Source organism: Madurella fahalii (genome assembly GCF_045866475.1).
Source record: "Madurella fahalii IFM 68171 DNA, scaffold_5, whole genome shotgun sequence".
In the NCBI taxonomy this organism is placed as follows: domain Eukaryota; kingdom Fungi; phylum Ascomycota; class Sordariomycetes; order Sordariales; genus Madurella; species Madurella fahalii.
Window position 1 is genome coordinate 1,425,226 of NW_027263975.1, and position 15,802 is coordinate 1,441,027.

At 55.2% G+C, this 15,802-nt stretch overlaps 4 protein-coding genes across 4 annotated transcripts; 2 read left to right on the forward strand and 2 right to left on the reverse strand.

Moving 5' to 3' along the window:
* Positions 1 to 1,712: 1,712 nt before the first annotated feature.
* MFIFM68171_08995 (tyrosinase) lies at positions 1,713 to 3,417 on the reverse strand (the record flags this gene model as incomplete). Its single annotated transcript, XM_071064414.1, has 2 exons — positions 1,713 to 2,147; positions 2,215 to 3,417. 2 exons carry the CDS (start codon positions 3,415 to 3,417, stop codon positions 1,713 to 1,715), a joined length of 1,638 nt encoding a protein of 545 aa, XP_070920515.1.
* Positions 3,418 to 7,309: 3,892 nt separating this feature from the next.
* HRQ1 (ATP-dependent 3'-5' DNA helicase) lies at positions 7,310 to 10,804 on the forward strand (the record flags this gene model as incomplete). Its single annotated transcript, XM_071064415.1, has 3 exons — positions 7,310 to 8,831; positions 8,886 to 9,092; positions 9,141 to 10,804. 3 exons carry the CDS (start codon positions 7,310 to 7,312, stop codon positions 10,802 to 10,804), a joined length of 3,393 nt encoding a protein of 1,130 aa, XP_070920516.1.
* A 1,067-nt stretch (positions 10,805 to 11,871) lies between these two features.
* Positions 11,872 to 13,481, forward strand: MFIFM68171_08997 (Vacuolar calcium ion transporter; the record flags this gene model as incomplete). The annotated part of the gene is made up of 3 exons (XM_071064416.1): positions 11,872 to 12,392; positions 12,462 to 12,686; positions 12,743 to 13,481. 3 exons carry the CDS (start codon positions 11,872 to 11,874, stop codon positions 13,479 to 13,481), a joined length of 1,485 nt encoding a protein of 494 aa, XP_070920517.1.
* A 376-nt stretch (positions 13,482 to 13,857) lies between these two features.
* On the reverse strand, positions 13,858 to 15,079 carry MFIFM68171_08998 (Yip1 domain-containing protein; the record flags this gene model as incomplete). The annotated part of the gene is made up of 3 exons (XM_071064417.1): positions 13,858 to 14,107; positions 14,273 to 14,906; positions 14,998 to 15,079. The coding sequence occupies 3 exons, from the start codon at positions 15,077 to 15,079 to the stop codon at positions 13,858 to 13,860; spliced, it is 966 nt and encodes a 321-aa protein (XP_070920518.1).
* Positions 15,080 to 15,802: the final 723 nt, after the last annotated feature.

The following is a 15,802-nucleotide window of genomic DNA, read 5'->3' on the forward strand; positions in this document are numbered from 1 at the left end:
ATAACGGATGTAGCTAAAACGGCAGCTCTTGGTACCGTTCTGGAGATGCTACCCCAAATATCTCTTGCAGGAACGGGCTAGAGTCCAACGAAGATTGCGTGGAAAATTTGCGACGGTGACCAATCAATCTGCATTTGTTAATTTGTTCATGCTGCGACGAAGGTCATGCATCCCATGCAGGCGCAACACAAACCCTGGCGACACTCCTGCAAGTCGTTGGCTGCTGCGCGTGCTGCACGGGTTTTCCACGCAGAGTCTCTGTGTCGCGGTTTTGGGAGCCGTTTTCACCCAAAAACACCCTCGTCGAGTGCCTGGCCCGTTGCACGTAATATACAGGGTTAGGGTTGATAGACCCAAAAAAAATCGACACCCCACACAGCCCCACCAAGAGCCCCACTTATGTAGGATTACCATTCTTCCTGTGTCCTTGTCGTAGGTGCAAAGTAGGCCGAATTCGGAAGCCCTGGAGTCCAGGAAACAGGGTGGTGGCTTCCGGAAAATGGGATGCATCTAGCGCCGGAAAGACCCGCTGCCCGCGGACTTACAGCAACATTTTGGTAGTTTCAGGGTTAGGGTTATCACTGTAACGGATGCAGCTAAAAACGGCAGCTCTCTGGTGCCATTCTGGAGACGCTGCTCCCAGATATATCTTGTAGGAACGGACCAAGTCATCTACCCACCATAGAAGCACGATTAGCAAATTATTTCAACCTAGTTTTCTCACGGGAGCTGGCGGAAGCCGCCGGCAAACCTCATAGAGCCCTTCCTTTACACATACCTTGGGCCTTTGAGCGCCATCCTGTGCCAGGAGCGAAGTTTATAAAGCGCGGCTATCTCGGAGAGTGGTGGGATGTCGTGAAGGACCTAGTATAATTAGGTCCCCTTCCTGTTGGCCGCCTCCGACTTCACTCCCAGAAACACTTTTATGGCTCTTCGTGGGCGACTCCATCGCGATCTGGGAACCAGCTAACGGCATAAACTGATACCCAGGCCCTACAGAATACAGCTCCATGGTCGATCCCGACGACAACTGCCTAATAGGTGAGGCCTTCTCCATTGGGTTCACCCGGTGGAGACAAGAATCTCCACCAAAAAGACGACTAGAGGAAACCCAATTATGATCTTCAAGATGTGGACGATACGCTAGAGTGCGGGAGAACACAAGGTCATCGTCAAGAAACCGTCAACAGACTCACTCCGAGGTACTTTCAACAACGGTTATCCCCGAGTATAGAACTCGCGAGGTGGCGACTGTAACAGCGAGGTAGGCCGGAAAAAAAAAAAACGTCACTTATGGGCTGAAATTGTCAGAAAGAAGGGTTCTAGAAGTAGTGGCGATAGTAGGTGGAAGAAGGTGCTCAAAATAGCTGTCTTAGCCTTGCCACCACAACTGCCAACTAACACTATCGTCACAGTGCCAAGAGAAATCCTCAGGTCGAGCCTAACTTGATTCACTATTCAGGTGCGACCTTCTACCCCAAGTTTTTACCTAGAGGCAGGAATGGAACAAAATATGCACGGTTATGTCAAACCAAGACAGCACCCACAGTGACTGGTACATCTCGTGGCGTCACCGGCTCCTATGTAGGTGGCCTCTTTTTACTTGTATTGTTCAGTGTAGAGAAAATTTTCTCATTTATCTTTGCGAAGAACTATCATCTGAGTGTGTCGTGCACGCCCCCTGTATGAAGGAAAATTTCTTGCAGCTCATCCTACTTCTGCAAACCACCCAACCTCACCGTCGGCTTCTGCCCCTTCGGCATCGACTTGCCCTCCTTATCAGCATGTGTGTGCAACTTGACGAAGAACTCGGCCTTCTGCGCATCTTCGGGACTCCAACCCAGAAGGGGCACAAAGGATCTGACATCCAGATGCCTGAGACAGTTGGCACACCCCTCCACCTGCGAGCGACTCAGGACGGGCTCCACAGCGACCAGCCACTCCTTTTGGGACTCGGAATCCCTAACCCAAATGGACACCACAAATGACCCGCTGATAGGTGCACGGTTTATGCCTGATATATGCAGGTGGGGATGTGGTTCCGGGGCACCGGGGGCAGGGGGGAAAGGGGGATTGCCGGGAAGGTGGGGCTGCAGCTCATGAGGAATGTCATAGTCATAACCCAGGGCCTTGATGTTGGTAACGTCCTAGAAAGAGTAGAGGTTAGATAGCGTACACTAGCTGGAGATATGGAGGTCGGGGTTCGATCGTTACCCTAGACGTCATGAACGCGCCCGTATTTGGCCTCTTGAAAGGCGCCAAGGGGCTGTCGACCGTCAGCCAGACATTACCCGGCACCCCCGGAGTGGGACCCTGCGAGTCCACGGAATTGGTGCCCGGATACTCGGGGATAATGTCCAGTTGGTGCGTTTGGCCATGCCGACACTGCCATACCCAAAACACCAGATCGATGAAGCAGTGGTGCAGGTAGAAAATCGGATCAAACCCTGCCGTGTTGTTTTCCCCCATGTCCCCGTTCGCCAGGGAATATTCTGCGACGTCTCTATTCCCCTGCTTTGGGATATGAAACCCGCCCACGGCTAGGTGCACCCCATTGTGCGGACGCTCTAGCGACATCACTTCGGGCAGATCCTTGTCGTTGCACTCAAAGTTCCACTGCTGCATCGACGTGGTGTTGGAGAAGCATGTGTAGTTGGGCGCATCCAGGCATTGCAGGTAGTTTTGCTTCTCGCCCGTCGAGATTGTGTTGTAGTCCGAGTTTACTAGGCTCTGGTCGAAGATCCACCGGTGCACATTGTCATTGAGCGCCGCGTTGATCTCAGCCTCCGTCTTCGTCGCTAGGTCCGCATTGTACCTCTTCGCTTGTGCGGCAAAGTCGCCGCTCTGCAGCCCCGAGAAGGGAAATCGCACCGTCTCGTATCCTCTGGGCTTGGAATAGTTGTCCCCGTCGCCGGTGGCCGTGTCGTGTACTGAGGCGGAGAGGATGTATGAGTAGAGCGGATTGCGGATGGAGGATTCGTCGACAAAAGTGTACGTCTTCTGCAGAAGGACGGGAGGGATGCCATTGTTGGCAGTGGCGTCGCTGATCTCGTTCCAATATGGAATGGTGACGTTGGCGTACTCAGGGCCGATGCTTTGAAGGGCTTTCTCAAGTCGAAGGAGATAGGCTCGGTGCCAGGTAGGAAAGAGGACGTTGCCGTGGTTGCAGTAGCCACCCCACCATTGCGGGTTGGTGTACCCGGCGCCGCGGAAAGGCTCGCCGTGGAAGCCGCTGATCTTGAAGAACGAATTCTCGTCCTCGGCTGGAAGATTCTGGATGTGGTAGAGAGCCCGGACGAAGAGATCCAGCTCGTCTCTTCTAAGATTGAGGATATCCTTGCGAAGACGAGGGGAAGGCGGAGGAGGAGGGCGGTGGGGAAGGGTTTGAGAAGAAAGCTCAGATCCAATGTCGGACATGATGGTAGACAGAGGAGGACAATAGAACTTTTTTTTTAGCCGCGGATATAAGACGGGGAAGGACTCGTGGAATATGATATTTGGTGTATCTGCAAGAAAGCTCTTTTCACCGTGTAGACAGCGGTGACTATCAGCAGGATATTCGTCATGAAGAACAGCAGGGTCTTATAGCCGTGGCGGCATACCGCATCCCAAGGTTTAGCCTATCTGTGAACCTTCTGTTGGCCGGCCATTAGAGCGATGAAGGCAGCATGATGATGAACATGCCAGAAGCAACCTTTCGGGCGCGAAGCGGGGGCTGAACCACGCACTTTTCGTCCTATGGAAAGCTGCCACGCATTCTGCTATGAAGGTAAACCAGGAGATCCATTGGCAACACGACTTCTGAGTGTGGTTGCTCCAGGGCTCTCATCGCTCCAGTTACATCTCACGCTCCACCTCCAACTCACTCATCTGACTGAAAAGGTCAAGGATGCTCTACATCGACAAGACACAGCCGCACCAATTACAAAGAATTGCTGAGGGAGTGCTAGTCTGCCGTGATACCAAAAGTTTTGCTGCCTTACATGAGGCAGCGTGGATGTTGAGACAGTTGCAGATGTAGCGCCTTGGGTGGGATAACAAAGGCGGCTAACGCGGTCCAAAGATCAGTCCATGATGATGAAGCTGGCCACCTCGACCCTCCAACCACTCCGCAACGAATCGAAACCGGATGGTGATGGTGAGTTATGGAGCAGGAGGAGGTGGAGCGGTGGTTACAACAATACCCGGGACACTAGGGAAGGACATGACCCCTTTTTCCGGCAGAGATCAGTGACAAATCTAATGTGAATTTTTTTTTTTTTTTTTTTTTTTTTTTTCGGCTTTCAAGTTCCTCGAGTTCAAGGAAGCCGCGTCCACCGAGTTGCGGAGATACGTTTTTGGATCCACGCCTCTCCACGGATAGTACTTAGCTCCCATGATTCCGAAAAGATTCGACTGCTAAGCAAGCATCCTCCAACCACAACATGCCCGAATTGACCCGTCGCACATCCACCACCGAACGATTCAGTAAGATGGTCTCGCATTTGACCCTTAAAGGAACCAATTACCATCATGAAGTTAGCACAAAACATGCATTTTCCAAGAAAGCTAGCGTGTGCCGTTTGAAAGACTCTCATTGATAATAAGTGGGAAAATCAGCTCAAGTGAATCGTGATGGAAAGGAGTGCCCCACATGGGGTGTCTACGCAGCAAGTCACGCATTTGAGAGCAGTCACAAACAACCATGACATCGACAACCTCGCTTTCCAGACGTGGTCTCCGGCATACAGCAGTTGGCAATCATATTGGTTCAACTCAACACAGGGCAATCGACGCATCATTTGATATCACCACATTGATATGACTCATTTTCCGGCGCGTCTTGTTATTGGCATAGGGTAATCTTCCCCGCACTCAGACAACACGAAGAGAGAAGCTCGCAGGAAGCAGGCGGAGGCCTCTCACACCATCAAATAGGTATCTATCAGGCGGAAAGTACAGAGCCGGAAGACAGCGTCGCACCAACGGTAAATTCACCAAGGGAAAAGGAGGGAGGTCGCGGTAGGCGCGGCTGTATGGTTGGGTTACGGGCCTGGCTGGCTCAGTAGTGATTGACACAACCTCAGAGTTTCACCCTCCGCACATTGTGGCAAGCAAACCATTTATTTTCATTTTCAAGGCTTATATTGGAAAATGTCTCTCAATCCGAACCTCGTTACATTCACCATTCGCGCCATCATCGGATGTCCTGTAATTACGTATGTGGGGTACATCCGTAACCCCTCGCCGAACATCCAGCCGCTCGACATTGAGGTATTTCACAAGTCGGCATTAGTTGCACCACCACCACAATCCCGGACCAACCCAGCCCGGCCCACCTCAGCAGCCGGGATCGACAACGCAGCAAGCGGAAATGCGTTATACATCACTTGCTTCGACTTGGGCTCCACCAGAACAACGGGGGGGAGAGGAGGGGGGGGACAGAACAGCAGGCGCAGCCGCCCTTAACAACACTTACATTAGCCCCAAAGCCAATCACTATCTTCGTCAAAACACTGACGGATAGAACAATCGCGCTTTCGGTAACACTAAATGACACAACCGTCAACGTCAAACAAAAGCTTGCTAAAAAAAAGTAGAACTTCCACCTGAGGAACAGCGACTTGTTTTACGGTGGAAAGTAGTTCGAAGAAGGTTTTACTTTGCGAGATTATGGCATTCAACCAAAGTCAACCATTCACCTGGCTCTTCAAATTCGCAGCAACGGCCTTTGAGCATTGTACCTCCCTCCTGATTCCTTGACCCGCTATACAATTTCGACTTCGCACACATCAACATCAGTAATATATCCTTTTCCCGCGGCAGGAAAATATATCCACATATGCCCTTGCGGATGGCTACGCTATACACTTAAAGTAGGTGGTAAGTATGGCTCGTATGTTTGGTTAGGCAGTTCAAACGGACCTGGTGAATAGCTAGTTTCGTATTACGGCACAGCAAAGCAGAATGCAAAATCGATTGCTCAAACGGGCTTCCGACTGTTTCGAGGCACCCGTTTCGCGTGTGGCAAAGGCACCTATTATTCACCGAATCACGCTACCGCGGAGGGATATATATGCCTTGGAGTTTTCAAGTCAAGGAAGGAGGTATAAAGTCATTCTTCAGAATCGGGTGAATCCAGTGAATCTTCAGAAGCCTTTGGGCGATTATTGGGTTAGTCCTGGAGATACCGACATTCGTCCGTATGGGTTTTGCATCAAGGAGCTATAGATAGTAAGTCACGTTGAAAAGGTTAGATTGTCAGTTTGGAAGTAAAAAGGTGAGCGATTCATCAGGTACCTGCTGCATGTTATCTGTTTTTTAAATGTTCAAAGTTTTAACCATCGTTGTCTTCTTATGTAAGTGTAAGAATTGTCAGATTAGTCATACTCCTCTGCCACCATTAAATAAGTTAGCGCGCCACAGCCAAAAGCCTGCCAAAAACCCTGTCGCACTAACTTATTTAACGGTGGCAGAGGAGTACAGCTCATCACGGAACTAACGCTATTTGTAACGCAAGGTGCGTCAGTTGACGAGGGCGAAGGCTTATCGGGGATCCTTCGCAGCGAATTACATCCGTACTACGGATTACGCTCCGCCCCCTCGATAATAGAAAAGAAACTGGGCCACCCCACACGGCCCCACCAAGAGCCCCACTTATGTGGAAACAGGATCACCATTCTTCTACTGCCTATGGTCGTATGTAATAGAGGTAAGGAAATCCCGAATATATGCAGCTCTTTAGTGGCAGATGTTGTTCCTGGCTACATCTGGGCATCCCACCCCTGAGCTTCTCCTTGTCAGGGTCCTCGGACTTACAGTAAAGTACCTTGAGCGCCAGCAGCGTGTTATTCCACAAAACACGATTAGGCTATCCTCCATGCCCTGTCCAGAGATAACGTTAGCAACGCCGATAAACAGAATACTGCAGGTCTTTATACCATGGTAGCGCATGATCCAGACGGGGTGGGTGGGGGCTGATTCAACACTCATATCCGTGCTTCATGGATCAGGGCTGTCTACCAGGAAGGCTGTAGTGTCATACCATCCCTACGACGCAAAATAACCTCGTTACCTTTAGAATGGAACCGACCTTAGCGAATAGCGCTCCATTCGCCAAGCTGCTGGCTAAGAAGCAAACCCCTATCTCTGCCTCAGCCGTTTGATTGAGGGCACGTGCTTTCCCGCCACCTTCGCGCACCAATTAACACGCCTCGCCGCGCGACAGGGGATCGACAAGTCCCGTTTCCATCAAAGACATTCCTCCTTTCAATGTTCTCAATGCAAACGAGCGTCTCCGATGCCGAGCAGCTCAGGCCCGCACCCACCCATGCCCATCGCAAAATCCGGTCCCGCGCTGAAGAGTAATGCTCTAGGCAAGCGCAAGCGCGGAGGCAGGACTTCGGAGCCGGGGCCGTCCACCAGCACAGACCCCAGCACTTCGGAAGCAGAACCATCATCCCCTCCCACAACCACACACCCAACAAAGGGGCCCCGGAAACGGGGTCCCAAACCCAAGACCACCCCGCCTGGCTCCCAGCCCGATACCAACACCAGTACCACTACCACCACCACCACCAGCATCAACAAACCCGCCTGGCCCCCCTACCTCCAGCGCCTCGAACAAACCCACCGCGCCCTCAACCTCGTCGCCACCTTCCTCTCGGCGCGCAAGCACGTCCCCGCAACCGTCGACAACCTCCGCGCGGCCGTCGAGGCCCACACCAAGCGGCCCCTGCTCGTCGAGGACGTGGCGGCCATCGCCTCGCTGCGGCCGGGCGGGGTGCGGTTTGAGTTTGTGGACGAGGCCTCGCTCGCGCTCTCGGCCGAAGGCGGAGCGGATGCGGAGCGGGATGCGGAGTTCGCGCTGCCCAGCGACTACGGGCTCCACGAGGGCCGCGAGGGCCGCGAGGTGCTGTTGTTTGAGTTCCTGGACGGGGACTTGAAGTCCGAGGGTGCTGCTGCTGCTGGTAGTAGTAGTAGTAGTAGCGGTGGTGGTGTTGGTGGTGGTAATAGAGTGCCCAGCAAGGGAAACCAGCAGGATAGGGTCATGAGGATGCCGGTGTTTAGCCAGCGGCAGATGATGGGGTTGATTGGGAGGCGGAATGAGAAATTTGAGCAGGCGGTGGAGGAGTTTGTGCAGAGATGCGCGAGGGAGGGGTTGGACCCGGAGGCAGTGGTCTTGAAGGAGAGGGCGGGGTGTGTGCCGACGCCCCGGAGGGTCGGGGTGGTCGAGGAGGGAAGGTTGAGCGGGGCACTGCCGGAGAGTATACCGACTGAGAGGAAGAGCATCGCGGAAATCGTGCAGGAGCTGAGGGAGAGCCCGTGGTACACTGGCCAGATTGTGCCCGACGGGCACAGGGTGTTTGAAGCGCAGGAGGCGGTTTATGGGGATCTGGAGTTCTTGCTGAGCCAGGATCTGGTGAACGCGATGTATAATGCCAGGGGCATCACGAGGTTTTATGCGCACCAGGCCGAGGCGATCAATGCCCTGCATGAGGGCCACAATGTCGTCGTGGCGACATCGACCAGTTCGGGCAAGTCGCTGATCTATCAGCTTCCGGTGCTGCATGCGCTGGAGCGGGACCACAACACGCGGGCGATGTACATCTTCCCGACCAAAGCGCTCGCGCAGGACCAGAGGAGGAGTTTAAAGGAGATGATGGGGTTCATGCCAGGCATGGGCGAGATGCTGGTCGAGACGTTCGACGGGGATACACCTATGAGCGAACGGAATACCATCCGCGATGAGGCAAGGATCATTTTTACGAATCCGGATATGCTGCACATTACGATCCTGCCTCAGGAGGATAAGTGGAGGACGTTCCTCAAGAATCTCAAGTACGTTGTCGGTATGTCGATATGGATCCTTCACTTCGTGAGGAGAGCGAGCTAATAGCTGCTAGTTGACGAACTACATTACTACAATGGGTTGCTCGGGTCTCACGTGGCCTTCATCATGAGGCGGCTCCGCCGGACGTGCGCTGCGGTAGGGAACAGACACGTCAAGTTTGTTTCATGCTCGGCGACCGTAGCGAATCCGGAGCAGCACTTCAAGACGATATTTGGGATCGACAATGTCCGGTTAATCGACTTTGATGGGTCCCCGTCGGGTAAGTGAGTTGGCATTCCAGCTCGGATAGTAACCTGACGCATACCAGGACGAAAAGAATTCCTTTGCTGGAATACCCCCTACAAAGACCCCGGCGACCCAGCGAGCGGACGCGGGAACGCAATGCTTGAGTGCTCTCGCCTGTTCTGCCAGCTGATCCTACGCGGAGTAAGAGTTATTGCGTTTTGTAGGGTCCGCGAGCAGTGTGAGAAGCTTGTAAGTGCTATCAAGCAGGAACTGGAGAACCTGGGTCGAGCAGAGGTCGTCGCGCGGGTAATGGGCTATCGCGGCGGATACACGCCGCAAGACCGCCGCAAGATAGAGAGCGACATGTTCGAGGGGAAGCTCCTCGGCATTGTTGCGACCACTGCCCTAGAGCTTGGCGTCGATATTGGCACGCTAGATTGCGTGTTGACGTGGGGATTTCCGTACACGATCTCTAATCTCAGACAGCAGAGCGGCCGGGCAGGTCGGAGGAACAAGGATTCTCTGTCTATCCTGGTTGGCGATGGTTTTGCGACGGACCAGTACTACATGCAGAACCCGGACGAGCTCTTTACCAAGCCGAACTGTGAGCTCCAGGTGGATCTAGACAATATGCTCGTCAAGGAAGGCCACATTCAGTGTGCCGCGTACGAGATGCCCATTCAACCCACCGAAGACGCCGTCTACTTTGGCGGCGACCTCGCCCAGATCTGCGATGAGCGCCTCATCAAGGACGACATGGGATTTTATCACTGCCACGACCGGTTCCGGCCTCTCCCGTCCAAGTCGGTGTCGATCCGCGATACCGAAGAGGACCACTTCGCCATCATCGACATTACCAACGGCAGGAACGTCGTCCTCGAAGAGCTAGAAGCGTCGCGCGCAACCTTCACCATCTACGACGGCGCCATCTTCCTCCACCAAGGCGACACCTACTTAGTCCAGGACTTCAACCAAGACAAGCAAATGGCCCGGGTCGAAAAGGTCAAGGTCGATTGGACCACATCGCAGCGTGACTACACCGACATCGACCCGGTCGCCACCGAGGCCGTCAAGCAGCTATCGGGCTCGCGCTGGCGCGCCTACTACGGGTCCATCCGCATCCGACAGGTCGTCTTTGGCTACTTCAAGGTGGACCGGCGCAACCGCATCCTCGACGCCGTGGCCGTCGATAACCCGCCCGTGGTGCGCCACAGCAAGGGCATGTGGCTGGACGTGCCCAAGCACGTGCTCGACATACTTGTCGCGAGGAGGCTCAACGTCGCCGGGGCGATCCACGCCGCCCAGCACGCGCTCATGAGCCTCATACCCAACTTTGTCGTCAGCATGCCGGGCGACGTCAGGACCGAGTGCAAGAGCGTGCAGAAGGAGTTTGCGAAGCGCGAGACGCAGCGGAAGAGGCCGGGCAGATTGACGTTTTATGATGCCAAGGGGGGCGCGGGAGGGAGCGGGATCAATACCAAGGCGTTTGAGTTTGTCGACTTGTTGTTGAGGCAGGCGCTGGGGAGGGTCACGGGCTGTGGGTGTCACGGAGGGTGTGTTGAGTGCGTTGCGTCTGAGCTGTGCAAGGAGGCGAATGGGGTCATGAGCAAGGCTGGTTGTGAGGTTATCCTCAAGGGGCTGTTGGACGAGGAGATCGACGTCGAGGCGCTGCCGATGGGCCCCGAGCAGGAGAGCCCCGCTGGCGTTGAGACGGTCGTGCTGGCCAACACGGTGCCGGGGTACTAAGCGGGAAATGTGATTATGGGGATGGAGGCTAGGGGGACGTCGGTAATGGGATGTGGGAGTGTTTGATTACCGGTGGAGGTTGGCCCGCCCTCGCTTTTTCCGGCCGTTATCTTGGTGGATTGACGCAGGTACCGTTTGTGGGGTCAGCCCGTACGGCAGCTGGATTCTCCTTTGCATTTTCCCTGGTCCTTCTCTCCCGGGGATTTGTTGCTGCACGTCACCGTCCGAGACAGGTTGCAAGCGGACACGACGAGAATATCATCAAAAGCCAAGCTTTTCCGGGCCCGCTCCCATCAAGAGAGTGGCTCGGGACCGCGCCGAGAACCCCTGTCCATTCGCCGCCCGACGGACCCCCCCTGTATATCTGCTAAAAGTGTCGCTCCATGCATGATACAGCGGCACGCCGCTGCCGAGACCTGTTACCCAGACACAAAACCAACGGCACCGGGTCTGTACGCCACAACATAAGTGGATGTGTATAATCGGCCCTCCGTTACACATTGCTGCTACAATGGTAGCCAATGGCGGACATGGCGGGCCTTGAGCAAACCAACTGAGCCGAATCGCGGGCGTAGAAACCCATCGTTGGACCAGCGCGCTGTTTCTGTCTCGGTTGCTGTCCGCTTGGCGATGGGGTGGCATTGCCGTCAACGGCAAACCCCTCCGCCCCGTCTTGTCTCTCAAGTCCCATCTGCTCCATTCCTGACCCTGAAACATGGGCCAAGAAGCGGAGTGCCAAGTGGCTCCCCGAGAGGCTACGAATCGCGGCTCTGTGCCGCCGCCGTTCTGCCTACCGGCGAACAGCTTGGCAGTTGGGCTAGAGTTCGGTAGTTTACTCGTATCTAATTTTTTTTCGTACCCCGAATTCTGCTGGCGTGAGATGACTTATACCTTCGGGATCCCATCGCTGCTCCTTAGATTCAGCATCAACCTCAACCCAACCTTATCTCTGACCTCTGCAAATTGTCCGCCGCCAACTTGGGCCATACTAGTCGCCGAGATTAGCTCTAATATATGTTTATCCTCGATTCCTTAACTGGACGACAGCCCCGAGCATTCCATCCCTAATGGCCTCAAATGTGAACCACGGACAACCAACAAGGCCAACATCACGACAGCAACCACAACCCCCCTCTACCCCGCCGTTGCCGTCGGGAACAACCTCATCCTCGGCAACCCCAGACAAGGAAAAGGCACCCAGCCCTCGCCAGACCCCAGTCGCCGCCAACAATGGCCTCCCCCTCCACACGGGCGACCTGCCCCTCCAGAAGCAGCTCACCCCGGCCGAGATGATAGTCCGGTCCCTGCGCGTGCAGCCGACGGGCGAGTCCGGGCGGTCGGGCGTGCACCCGTACCATTTTCTGCGCATCCTGTTCCGCTCGTCGTCGTGGGCGTCGCGCATCGTGAATGTCTTGTGGCCCGTCGTGCCCGCGGCCATCGCCGTGCGCTACGCCACGCCGAGCAACCACCTGGTGATTTTCATCCTGAGCTACCTGGCCATGGTCCCCTGCGCGAACATGATAGGGTTCGCGGGGCAGGAGCTAGGCCGGAAGCTCCCGCATGTGCTTGGGGTCTTGATGGAGACGACGTGAGTAGAAATTGGGGTGCACGAGAGACGAGGGGGCCGGAAAAGGGCTAACGCTCTGAAACTTGATAGACTCGGCAGCTTGGTCGAAATCATCATGTTCATTGTCCTGATCACGCGGCCAGCCGTGTCCGGCATCGACTACATCCAGGTCATCCAGGCGGCTATTCTGGGATCAGTTCTAGCGACCATGTTGCTCTGCCTGGGACTCTGCTTCTTTGCGGCCGGACTCAAAAGAGAGGAGACCACATTCAGCGAGACCGTTAGTGAAGCCGGAAGCGGCTTGCTGCTGACCGCGTGCGTTTCTTGTCACCCGAAAAACCCCTTGATCAGGGTACTAACAAAGTCCGCAGAGGCTTCGGCCTCGCCATCCCAACCGTCTATGAGCACTCCCTCAGCGGGAGCGGGAAGCTCACCGAGGCAGATCTCATGGACAGGACGATTGAGATCTCGCGCAGCACCGCCGTCCTGCTCATGATCGCCTACCTCATCTACATCTTCTTCCAGGCCCGCACCCACCACGGCATCTACGACGCCGTCTTCATCGAGGACACGAAGCGCGACACGGACAGGCACAACGATCGCATGCATCACCGCCTGACCTTCACCGAGTGCTGCATCGCCCTGGCCATCTCGGTCGCGCTCGTCACCATCATCGCCATCGCGCTGGTCGACCAGATCCACTTCCTCGTCGAGGAGCGCCACGTGTCGGACGCCTTTGTCGGCCTCATCCTCGTGCCCCTCGTAGAGAAGGCGGCCGAGCACCTGACGGCGGTCGATGAGGCGTACGACAACCAGATGAACTTTGCCCTGTCGCACGTGCTAGGCGCCACGCTGCAGACGGCCCTGTTTAACGCGCCCCTGGTCGTGCTCGTCGGCTGGGGCCTTGACAAGCCCATGGGGCTCAACTTTGAGGTGTTTGATTTGGCCGTGCTGCTGTTGGCCATCATCACGGTCGGCAACTTCCTCCGCGACCAAAAGTCCAACTACCTCGAGGGAGCACTGTGCGTGATTGTGTACATCGCCATTGCCGTCGCCGCGCTGTACTATCCGAACCCACACCACGCGGCAGGGGGGACAGAGTATCACTGAATAGGGGGTTGTTTTGCATTTCAAGACTACACATGTCCTTTAGCAAGCAAGTACGGGGCAAGTTTGCAAGCCATTTTTGGATGAGATAAGGGGGGAGGCATTTTCTTAATGCGCGGCGCATGATGATGAATGCATTAGCAGGGGGTAATATTTCGTCTTTACAATTGTATAATTGAGATACCTTCCGGATTCTGACGTCCCGAAAAAATGATGTCTTATTTTGCCGTCCGTAGCCGGCGCAGGAAGCCTACGGCTTCATAAACACCAAACTCATACACACTGTAGAGGATATTCTAGAATACAAAGTGCCACGCCAAAACCCAACCCGTCCATATCATCATCCCGTTCTCTTTCCATCCCTACCGCAGCCCCTCAACTAGCTGATAAAGCACAGGCAGCCCAAGCCCAGGTAAAACACAAACAACGGATACACGGCTAGCCCAACGCGGTTCTTGACCACCCCGCTTCCCCCGAGGATACTAACCCCCGCGGCCAGCGACCAACCCACCAGGACCAAGTACACGGGGATCCTCGCGATCCAGATGAGCGAGAGCGCAGACAGCAGCGCGGCAATGACGAGGGGGAAGAGCGTATACCCAATGACGCAGATGCTCTGCGCAAACGAACTGTAGAAAAACCCGTCAGCATTTTCCCGGCAACCCACGCATCCCCCTTTTTTCTGGATTTTTTTTTTTTTTTTTTTTTTTTTTTGGCATCCGCCCAATATACACAAGAACAAAGACAAAACAACAAAAGAGGGGGGATGGGGGGGAAAAAGAAAAATTACTCACATATTCCCTCCTAGCAGTTTAATCTGCACCGTCACCACCGCCATGCCAATCCACACCATAGCAAACACGCCGCTAAACACCACCTCCCTCTGCATCTCGCGGCCCTTGATGCTCAGCAGCGTGCTGAGCAGCAGGCAAAAGACGAGGGGGCCCCAGAGGTCCCAGTCGCGCAGGCCGGGGCTGGTGCCGAGGTAGTCGTTGCTGAGCAGGCTCTCGGCGTCCATGACGCGGCTCGCCAGGCCCGCCAGCTCCTCGCGCGAGCGCAGGCTGGCGTACGCCCCGCGCCATCCCCCCAAACCCCCGCCCCCGCTCCCGGCCCCGCCGTGCTGCGCGCCCAGCAGGTGCCGCGGGTATAGCACCTCGCGCAGCTTGGACCAGACGGCCAGCAGGTCGCGCCGCAGCGTCGCCCAGACCGTCTCGTCGATGGTGTTCTGCGCGGCGCGCCGGTCTTCGCCCGGGATGCGCGACGTCCAGAATGAAGAGTTGGATTGGTATTGTTGCCCGGCGGTGGAGCTGCTGCCAATAGTGCCGGAGACGGCGGGTTGAGAGGGGCGGGAGGTTTGCGGTCGGGTGTTGCTGGTGGTGGTGGTGGTGGTGGTGGTGGTGAGGGGGTCGTCGAAGTCGTTTAGCTCCGCTGTAGATGGGAGGGGTTAGGGAACAGCTGAATTGGTTGCAGAACAGAAGGGACGGTAAGGGAAGAGTAGAGAAGGGGTGGAAACACCAACCATCATCTGGGTCGATCAGCTCGTCGTCGTCAATATCCACGGCGGGGACGTTTTGGTAGTCTCTGCGGCCTGACGAGGCCATGTTTCCGGTTGTCCGCTAGGAGCTGCCGGAAGAAGGTGGTACTGGTCTTCCTGTGTAATCGTATTCTTGAGAACGGTAAGGCGTATACCGCCGCGCGGATTCGTGGCTTGAATTGTTGGGCGGTTGCTGGATCGTGCCTGTTCCGCGGCGATAGCTTTGTCCAGTACCAAAGGGTCCACGGTTCACTTGAGCTGCGCCGTTCGAGTCGACTGACGTTGCCTTGTGGGGTGGCCCAAGCTCTAGTGTAGGTGCAGTTGGTGGGTCTGCCGTTGGGAATGGGAGCAGCCAGCCAATCAAGAGCTCTTCTGCCGCCACAAGAAATACCTGCAAGATCCTCAAATTCCTCTTCCCGAGCAAGGCGGCTCCGTGTGTGGCTTATCGATGCTCGAGCCTTCTCTGTAACTTAGCCCCTTTCCTCCGATCCGTGATACAAAACACAGTCAGGCTCAGTCAAACACACCACGACCTGCACATCGCCAAAGGACGCTCAAGTGTATGTGTTTCCGCCAGCGTGTTCTAATCCATAAAAATTGCCTCCCTCCGGCATTGCGGTATCAATTTTCGCCAGATGATAAAGCTAGATGTACCTAGCATTGGCTGAGAATAACGCAACGCTGCAATCTCCTATGCACCACCTTCTTCGTTTTCCAGGATCCCTTCGAGCTGCAAGGACACTGTGAGGGCCAACATACACCTGTTTCAACACCTTATGACAGCTGCGCT